Raw genomic sequence first — 9984 nt, forward strand, 5'->3', positions numbered from 1 at the left:
CAGCTCCCATGGGGCAGGGACGCCCAGCACAGCCCTGGGGATGCACCTACCTCCCTTTACTTTTCCATGCCTTGGACCAGCCCCACTTTCCTCCTTGCGCACCGCCTGGCCCAGCACATCCCACTTCTCCCGGGCTGCCCGCAGCGCAGCAGAGTTTGGCGCAAGTGAGGACTCACATACTCACTGCAGCAGTGGCGGGGCCAGCAGCTGCCCTCACATGAAAGGGCTGCTCGGGCCTGGCGCCTTCTCGCAGATCCAGAAGTGCACGTCGTCGTCGCCGTCGCACTGAGCGGGTTTGATGCTCCCATGGCTTATGATGGCACAGGACCCATTGGACTTCCACTGCCAGGACCTGTTGATGCGACCAAAGCAGGAGTGCCCCAGGCGCCCCTCACTCATGTCACAGGCTAAAACTCCAACCAGCACATTCCCTACCCATCCTTGAGGCACAACTCCCCGCTGGGTCCTAGCTGCCCATGCCTGGGAGCACCTTGGCTCTGGAGCGTCCTTGGTCCAGGACACTCGCGCTGCGGAGCCGCTGTCCTGCCCAGCGGGCGCCACCAGAGGCTTGGCCAGGTCCAGGCGACTGGTGCCCGTCGAGACAGGCCCGTTCCCCCTCGCTGCCTTCAGACACCACAAGAGGAAGTGGTGGCGAGGAGGGGAGGTGATGGTGCACATGGCGCCAAGGAGCCCCGGCCCCTCTACCAGCGGGAAGACCTCATTCCCCTCGAGCAGTTGAGGTGGGAGATGAGTGTGGGGCTCCAGCGCTTCGTCTGGACCCCGAAGGAAACCTGTGGTTTCTTTTGTCCCCTGTCGCTGGTGCATGTGCCTGCCGAGGCTTTGCGTGGCCTCAGCTTATGGTGGCTCCTCTGCCCTTGGTCCCACCTTGGTTTATGCCCTGGCGGTTGTGCCAGGGTGCAGGGATTGGGTACTGGCGGGATTATAAATCCCCTTAAAGCCCTGGGTTTTGCAGCAGGGTCTGCTCTACCCTGTCTGCTCCTCTCGGACAAGCGAGTGCACAGAAACCAGCCTCCCCGTACCTCTCATAAAGAGAGCCGTCGGTCCAGATCCAGGCGTCAGTTCCACCCTCTTCGCTCAGATCCTCTTCCTCCAGCCCGTATCCATACTCGAACCAGGGATAGCTGCTCTTGTATAGCCCGATCCAGTACGGTGTGTCCGAGTTCTTCAGGAAGTTCTGCGGGAGGAAAGCGGCCCCTTGTGTTGGCTTCCCCAAGCCAGGTGCCCCTTTCATCCCCCGAACTGAGGAAGGCCAGGTCTCCAGTGGCTGCAGAAGGATCATGTGAGGAGGAGGAGGGCAATGGGTCCTCACAGTGAGCTTTTCTCCTGCACCAGTGGCCAGCCCAGCGGAGAAAAACATGAGGTTCATTGAGCTGCACCGCCGGCTGCTGACACAGACCTGCCCCCTGGCTCGGGGCACTTCTGAGGGCTACGATGTCCCCTGAACTCCATGGACCAGCCTCGCACCCTTCCATGCCTTCTCAGCACCCAACGCCCCCAGCCCTCGCCGCCCCGCGCACGGTACCGGCACAGTCCAGCGACTCCAGGATTTGGTGATGAGGAGCTGAGAAATTTTCGTATCGCACTCGGTTCTGCTGTCCTCCCAGGTCTTCTTCTCCGCCGAGATGAAGAGGCACTTGCCCCTGTACAGCACCCAGCCCGAGGGGCAGCAATCTGGGGGCAGGGGCAGCGCTCAGAGCGGTTTTTGCCCTGGCCCGGAGACATCCCCCAGCATTTCTCCAGGAGACATCACAGGCACGGCAGCATCTGCCTCTCATCCGGGTATAGGATCACCCTTGGGCCACTCCATCCCCACCAGTGCCCCTGACTCAGCGTCGCCTGCCAAGAGCTGCCTGTCCCTGTGTTACCCGCCCCTTCTCCACCACGGCCTCACCAATATTGGAGCAGGAGCGCAGGCTGCTCACGGTGCTCTCGCTGGCGTTGAGCTTCCCCTTCACGTCCTGCAGCTCCTTCTCCATCATCCCCAGGACGCCCATGGTGCGGCCCAGCTCCACGTCCAGGCTCTGCGCCTCCAGCTGGCTGCTGTTGGCCTCGAGCCAGGCGCGCTGCAGCTCCTCTCGCGCCCGCGCCAGCTCCAGGTCCATCTGCTCCAGCCTCTGCTCCCGCACACTCACCTGCTCCGAGAGGCGCCCGCGCTCGGCCGCGTGCGCGCGGGAGGCCTCCTGCAGCCGGCGGGTCACCTGCCAGTCTGGGCACAGGCGGGGAGCCGTGGGACGGGGGTCGGCACGGCCTGGGCAGGGGGTCACCGGCATTGCCCCCATGTGGGGTGCAGCGTGTGAACGTCCACGCTGGGCATGGCAGGACTGAGCCGGGCACGACAAGGCAAGGGGGTTCCCATGGAGGGTGGGAAGGGCCGGGAAGGCAAAGCATGGAAGAGTCTGCTCAGAGGATGGGTGGGGGAAAGACGGGATGGAACAGAGCAACATGGGGCAGGGCGGGGGTAGGGAGGAGGGAGTGGTGCGAAGCTGGGCACAGAGGACATGGGGAAAGGCAAGGCTTAAGAACGGACAAGGCAGAGCCTGGGAGGCCTGGCTTTGGCAAGGGAAGGAGCAAATAGGATGCAGCTGGGGAAGTTGTGCAGTGGGAAGCAAGGGAGGTATCCGTGATGGGCAGGGGACACAGGCCGGCATGGGGCACACTGGGCACCGGCGCTAGCGCTGAACAGAGTGCATGGGAGTCTGTCTGTGCAGATATTCACCCAGGGCACCCCACCAAAGGTCCCGTCCTCCCCCGACACTGCCCGTGTGCGCCGCGTCGCCGGCAGCCCCTACTCACAGCAGGCGCCCAGGGCGATGGCAGTGGCCAGCAGCAGCAGGCAGGCTGCTAGCAGCCCCACGGGGACGGAGCGCAGCCGGCGCCAGGGCCCTGCAAGACACCACCAGCTGCCACCGTCACCGGCTGCCACCTCCGCCGCCGCCGCAGAGGGCCACGAGCCTGGAAAGCCCACGCAGCCGCCCACCCTCCTGCCCCAGAGCTGGTGCAGGACGACAGCGCACGTGGAAGACATGGGCGCTTCTCTCCAAGGACAGGAGGAAGGGCTCTGTGATACAATCCCATTACCCACACCGTGTCTCCCGGGGGTGCCCCGACTCCGGCGGGCGCTCACCTGGGCTGGGCTGGCCGCCCTGCTCGTCCTGCCCTGCGGGCGCCTGCCCCGGCGGCGTGTTCTCGTAGGGACTCTCCGCCTCGTCCATGCCAAGGGCTGTTGGAGGAAGGGAAGGGATAGCGGGTGAGTCTGTGAGGGCTGGGCCTGGGGTGGTCAGGCCAGGGCCCCCAGGGGCTCTCACCTGCCTCCAGGGCCTGGCAGGCCATGCTGCGTCCTGTGGGCACCTTGGCAAACCTCAAGTCAGCATAAACCCCGCTCTGGGCCATGAGGACAGGAGGCGGCAGTGCCCCCGGCTCCAAGCCTGCCTTGCTGGGCCTTGCTCCCCCGCGGTCCCACCGTCCCTCCGGACTGTAAAGGAGAAGTGAGGTTGGTTTCTGTAGAAGCAGAAGTTTGCTCAGGGCTGCACCAGATGGGACCAGTGAGGCACGGCCATGCTTATGAGCGCCCTCCCATTGGCTCCAGCATCACCACCTCATGTGCCCCAAAAGCGGTCATGGGGACCATGGCAGGGTTGCAGTGGCATGGTCTGTGGTCGGGACGTTGGGATGAGCCCTGAGCAGAGCTGCATGGCCCAATGGGGCAAGGATGAATCCAAACTCATCGGTCATGGGAGAAAGTGGTAGAGCAGGACCAACTGCGATGAAGGAGCATGTTGCTCTGGGGCTGTACATGGTCTCAGAGATTACCAACAACGTAGTTTTCCTTTCACCTTCTCACCACCCTGGGCCTTGTTCTCTATTTTCCTCATATCTAATGAGAATGTCCCATGTTCCAAATCCTGACATTGCCTCTTGACCTTTTCCTATCCTAGAAGACCTCCAAATTTGGTGTTTCTCCAAAGCTCTGTCAGGCAGACATCAGCTGTAAGACACCCTTTGCCTTACCTTCCCTAGGCTGCACAGCCTCACTGCTCTCAGCCTCTCCACATCCACCCTGACCTCCAGCCCCTGGGGTCTCACTTAGCTAAGCCTGAAGTAAGAACTTTTTGGGACAGATGTGCAAGGACGCTGGTGGAGCAGGGCCATGGTATTGTGAGGCTGCCCTCTAGCAACACTGCAAGGTCACTGCAAGTCTTTCTTGACTGGAGGAAGGAAATTTGATCACAGTCAGCTTTAAAGAGCGCAAGGAGAAAAGCTGAAAAACTTCACATTGAGCAGCTTCCACTCAGTCCCAGGAAGAAGATGGAACTCATCCTCCTGGTGACGGAGCACTGGAACAGGCTGCACAGAGAGACTGTGGAGTCTCCTGCTCTGGAGATCTTCAAAACCTGCCTGGATGTGACTCTGTGCCACGTGCTCTAGATGGCCCTGCTTGAGCAGGGAGGGTTGGACTAGATGATCTCTAGAGATCCCTTTCAACCTCAACCATTCTGAGATTCTGTGGTTCTGTGATGCTTACTCCAGGCACAGGGAGGACATGGTAGCTCTTGGGGAGAGGCAAGAGGGTTTTACCAGGGCAAGTGATATCTGCCCAACCTGACTGCTGGCTGCCTTGGGAGGCCTGGATTAGGGACTAGGGGGGAGCTATGTATGTCCTCCACTGTGACAACTGCAAGATTTTGGACATGGTTCTTGTAGTGTCCTCACTGGCAGAATGGGGAGATCTGGCCAGAGGGAGGTAAAAAAAAAGGTAGGTGGAAATATGTTTGGGCACAAGAACTTACAGATTGTCATAAGTAAGTGTCATCCTATCCACTTGGTGAACAGTCACAGGCGGCATCCCTCTGGAACTGATCCCAGCACCAGTACTCCTTAAAGCCTTTGTCAGGACCCTGAAGGCAGAATGAGGAAGGCCTTCAACAACTTCATAGGTGATATCAAGCTGAGGAAGTGGTTGAGTAAACTGAAGGGCAAGACTGCCATTCAACAGGACCTGGAGAAACAGGGAGTGTGTCTAATCAAGGTAAAGGCTGAATCCTACACCTGGAAATGAGGTGCCCTCTACATTATGACAGGCTGGGGTTGATAGACAGTCAAGGAAGCAGCTGCAGACTTGGGAGGAACTTCTGTGAATAATCTGGTCCATCCAGACTCCCTGCTCAAGCAGGGTCACCGAGAGCTAATTGCCAAAGACCCTCTCCATACAACTCTTGAGTATCTCTAGAGATGGAGAATATACAACCTGTCTGAGCAACCTGTTTAGCCACCCTCACAGTAAAGATATGCTTCTTATTTTCCAGTGGAATTTACTGTATCTCACTGTACTTCTGCTTTCCCACAATGGCAAAGCTGAAATCCTAGAGCCCAGCGAGGGGGCCATCTCCATCCTTCATGTGGACAACCTCAGAGCAACATGTTCTGGTATCACAGTAGGTCCCACTATACCTCTGACCAAGAAATTTGGGTTTATCCTTACCCCATTGGGCCATGCAGTTCTGCCTGGGACTCAGATGAACCCTGGAGCTCTGGGTTGCAAAACTTCAACCCTGCTGAGAGCCCAGAAGACCAGGACTATTTTCGGGCATGTGGGAGGAGGTAAACTGGTGGTGTTGGGGCCAATGGGAGGCCACGCATAACCATGGCCATGCCTCACCGGTCCCATTGGAGGCAGCTCTAAGCAAACTTCTGCTTCTGCAGAAACCAACCTCACTTCTCTTTTACACCCCAGGGAAAGAGTGCAGCCATGGGAGAGCACAGAGCAGTGAGGACAGGCAAGATTGGACCCAGCGGGGCTCAGAGCACAGCAAATTGCATGGCGGAGAGCGTGGTTTACGCTGACCTGAGGTTCGCCCAGGTGCCCGCGGGACGCAGCTCGCCCTGCCAGGTCTTGGAGACAGGTGAGAGCTGCGGTGCCGGCGGTGCCCGACGGCCGCGGCCCTCGCGGACTCACGCTCCCGCCGCTGCCCGCAGCGCTGTGCGAGGACGAGGCGGACAGCCCCTATGAGAACGTGCAGCCGGGGAAGGCGCCCGCGGGGCCAGGGACGCAGGGGGCCCAGCCCGCACCAGGTGAGCGCCCGCTGGAGCTGGGACACCCGGCGTGGGGAGAAGGGGGATGGAGACAGGGGCTGCCGAAGGACGGGGACGTGGGGACGGCGCTCGCTGGCAGCGTGTGGGGCGCTGGGTGCCCGGGGCAGCACCCGCAGGGCCGGCGGGACGGCCGGGCGCGGGCGGCAGCCCTCGCACGTCGCCGTTGCGGATGGCAGCACTTCCCCACTGCGTCAGCAGGTGCCGCGGGCCCCGCGTCCCCGGGGAGCCGCGCACGGGGCCACGTCCTGTCCGGGGCGCTGGATCGGCCCCGCCGGGTCCCTCCGAGGCCGATCCAGCATGGCGGGTGTCTTGCAGGGCCCTGGTACCAGCGCCGCTCCGTCCCCGCGGGGCTGCTGGGCGCCTGCCTGCTGCTGCTGGCCACGCTGCTCACCCTGGGGCTGTGCTGTGAGTGGGGGCGGCTGCGGCCGCGCGGGGCCACGGGCGGTGGGTGGCAGGTGGCGGGGAGGAGGAAGGGGGTGCCGGGAGGCGGGAAGGCGCCCGTGTGGGGGCTCCCTTGGCTGTGGCCACGCTGGGGTCCCTTGGGACACTGAGGCCAGCGGTGCCCGGGCGCCCCGTCCCACGGCTCCCCGCTGGTGCCCAGACTGGCAGGTGACCCGCCGGCAGCAGGAGGCCTCCCACGCACACGCGGCCGAGCGCGGGCGCCTCTCGGAGCAGGTGAGTGTGCGGGAGCAGAGCCTGGAGCAGACGCAGCTGGAGCTGGAGCGGACACAGCTGGAGCTGCAGCAGACAAGGCTGGGGATGAAGCAGACGCAGCTGGAGCTGCAGCAGACGCAGCTGGAGTTGGAGCAGATGGACCTGGAGCTGGTGCGGGCGCGAGAGGAGCTGCAGCACGCCTGGCTCGAGGGCAACAGCAGCCGCCGGGAGCTGGGGCACCGCAACGCCGAGCTGGAGCGCGTCTCGGGGGCCCTGGGCATGGTGGAGAAGGAGCTGCAGGACGTGCAGGGCAAGCTCAACGCCAGCGAGAGCACCGTGAGCAGCCTGCACACCTGTATGCAAACAGGTAGGGCTGTGGCACGTGGGCATGGGGACAAGAGCAGCTGGGAGGTGCCGGGGCCGTTCCGGTGCCTGATCGCTGCCCCTGTCCCCAGAATGCTGCCCCTCGGGCTGGGTGCTATTCAAAGGCAAGTGCCTCTTCATCTCATTGGAGAAGAAGACCTGGCGGGAAAGCAAAACTGCCTGTGAATGGAAAAGCGCTCTGCTCCTAATGCAAGAGCCCTGGGAGTCCTGGGAACTGCCGGTACGGATGGAGGGGGGCCATGGCCACCGCGGCGGGTGGTGGCGAGTGCCAGGGCCACACAGAGCCCTGGGCGCTCGAGGCAGCAGCAGCCACGGTGCCAGGGAACCATGGTACCATGGTCATGCTGCTGCCGCCAGCCCCGGCTCCCCATCCCAGCTGGCGGCAGGGCAGGAGCAGGGCTGCTCCCCGCTCCTCCTGGCCAGCATCTTCTCTCCCTGCAGCATTTCATGACAGCGAAGAATGCCGAGTACTGGGTTGGAGGGATATATTATTCCTTGAGAAATCCTGTTGTGTGGCTGAACAAGCACTCACCTAAACAGTAAGCTGAGCCGTCCCGTGTGCTCAGAGCTCCCCTGGAGCTGCTGTGCCCTCCTTGGCCTGAGATGCCCGTTGCGGTTGCTGGCAATGGGGCCAGTGCCAGGCTGCTGGTGACGCTCCAGGCTTCCCCGGCAGACTGTGGGTGCTGCCATTGGCACCAGCTGTGGGAGCAGCACCACAGGACTGGGGCAGGGTGGGAGCAAGGCCGGCTGTCCTGCACCTCTGACCTGCCCCTTCCCTTCTAGGTTGCCCAGTTACTTTTTGTGTGGACTCGCAGATTCTAGGAAAATATGGCAATACCGCTGCTCAGACAGACACGCATGGGTCTGTGAGAAGGCCCCGGGGCTGAGCAAAACCTTCAACATGTGGCTTCCTTCGTTTGCCAAGGGATGAGTGCAAGTCCCCTGCCTCTTCACAGCATGTGGGTACAGGATCTCTGGCTGCGCTGAAGACCTCCTGTTACCTGTCCTGCAACGCAAGCATCCACCTTGCACCCTGCCTCAACCCACTTGCAAACCTTCTAGCAGACAGTTTGGGAAAGAATCTGTATTTTAAAGCAAAATTCTTGGAAAAAAAAAGTGTTATTTTCCTCTCTCACATTCATGTTTACTCTTGTAACCATGAGAAGCTGCCCTCAGCTGCCCTCCATGGCTGCAGCTTGTCCCTTGGTCAAGCTGTTATAGACAAGCATCATAGAATCATAGATTCATAGAATCATAGAATGCTTAAGGTTGGAAGGGACCTCAGAGGTCATCTAGTCCAACCCCCCTGTACACGCAGGATCACCTAGAGCACGGGGCAGAGGGCAGGTTTTAAAGATCTCCAGAGCAGGAGACTCCACAACCTCTCTGGGCAGCCTGTTCCAGGGCTCTGTCACCCTCATTGTCAAGATATCTTTTCTTAAGTTCCTGTGGAACTTTTGGTGCCTCAGCTTGTGGCCGTTTCCTCTAGTCCTATCACTGTCCACCACTGAAAAGAGGCTGCCCCCCTCCTCCTCACTGCCTCCCTTGAGGTATTTATACACGCTGATCAGGTCCCCCCTCAGCCTCCTCTTCTCCAGGCTGAACAGGCCCAGCTCTCTCAGCCTTTCCTCATAGGGCAGATGTTCCAGGCCCCTGATCATCCTGGTAGCCCTGCGCTGGACTCTCTCCAGCAGCTCCACATCCCTCTTGTACTGGGGAGCCCAGAACTGGACACAGGACTCCAGATGTGGCCTTACCAGGGGGGGATAGGGGGACGATCACCTCCCTCAACCTGCTGGAGATGCTCTTCATGCCAGGATCCCATTGTCCTTCTTGGCCACCAGGGCACACTGCTGCCTCATGGTCAGCTGGGGAAGGAGGGTGAGGTTTGTTGCTGGACATCCCTGCCCCACCAGGGCCAGGCCTGGCACACGGCTACCTCTCCTGCCCCTGTTTATCCCATTGTGGCCTCAGGGCTCCCCAGTACCACCCTACTCTTAGATATCTTTCTCCTGTGGTCTCAGGGCTCCCTCAGCTTTCCCAAGGTCTCCCACATTGTACCACAGGGCTCCCACTGCATCTCCAATTCCCACAAAGGTCTTGAGGCTCAGCCCTGCAGCCCCACTTCTCCTATGGTCTCAGGACCCACTCTGGACCAGGGAGTGCCTGTGGGCCAGGGCTGGGACTTCTGGCTGTGCCCTGCAGCCACGTCAGCCCTTGCAGGCCCAGGAGCCAAAGGGAAGTGGTCCCCAGGCCACAGCAAGGGCAGCGATGCTGGAGGTGCTTGGCCAGGCGTGTCAGGCAAAACTCCCTGAGCTGGGGAAACAGGGAGCCATACAGGCATACGAAGGAGAAGAAGATGTTGAGGAGCAGTCAGCATGGATTCACCAAGGGGAAGTCATGTCTGACGAACCTCATAGCCTTCTATGATGGACGAGGGGAGAGCTGTGGATGTTGTCTACCTTGACTTCAGCAAGGCTTTTGACACCATCTCCCATGATATCCTCATATGGAAAGTCCGGGAGAGTGGACTAGATGAGTGCACGGTGCGGTGGATCGAGAACTGACTGGATGGTAGAGCTCAGAGGGTGGTGATAAATGGGGCCGAGTCCAGTTGGAGGCCTGTGGCCAGTAGTGTCCCCCACCACTGTGGGTGGGGGACCCCCACCCCAGTGGGGTCAGTACTGGGCCCAGCACTGTTCAACTTGTTCATCACTGACCTGGACGAGGGCACGGAATGCACCCTGAGCAAGTTTGCAGATGACACCAAGCTGGGTGGAGTGGCCGACACTCCGGAGGGCTGTGCTGCCATCCAGAGGGACCTGGACAGGCTGG

At 60.8% G+C, this 9984-nt stretch overlaps 1 protein-coding gene across 1 annotated transcript; it reads right to left on the reverse strand.

The window, feature by feature from the left end:
- Window positions 1-213: 213 nt before the first annotated feature.
- Window positions 214-3411, reverse strand: CD72 (CD72 molecule). The gene is made up of 7 exons (XM_026040172.1): window positions 3327-3411; window positions 3146-3241; window positions 2815-2904; window positions 1913-2227; window positions 1544-1692; window positions 1041-1195; window positions 214-352 (listed from the first exon to the last, which is right to left on the reverse strand). Exons 1-7 carry the CDS (start codon window positions 3409-3411, stop codon window positions 214-216), a joined length of 1029 nt encoding a protein of 342 aa, XP_025895957.1.
- Between the last annotated feature and the right edge of the window lie 6573 nt (window positions 3412-9984).

This window comes from Nothoprocta perdicaria, unplaced genomic scaffold, assembly GCF_003342845.1.
Source record: "Nothoprocta perdicaria isolate Ctin4 unplaced genomic scaffold, notPer1 scaffold_10, whole genome shotgun sequence".
In the NCBI taxonomy this organism is placed as follows: Eukaryota; Metazoa; Chordata; class Aves; order Tinamiformes; family Tinamidae; genus Nothoprocta; species Nothoprocta perdicaria.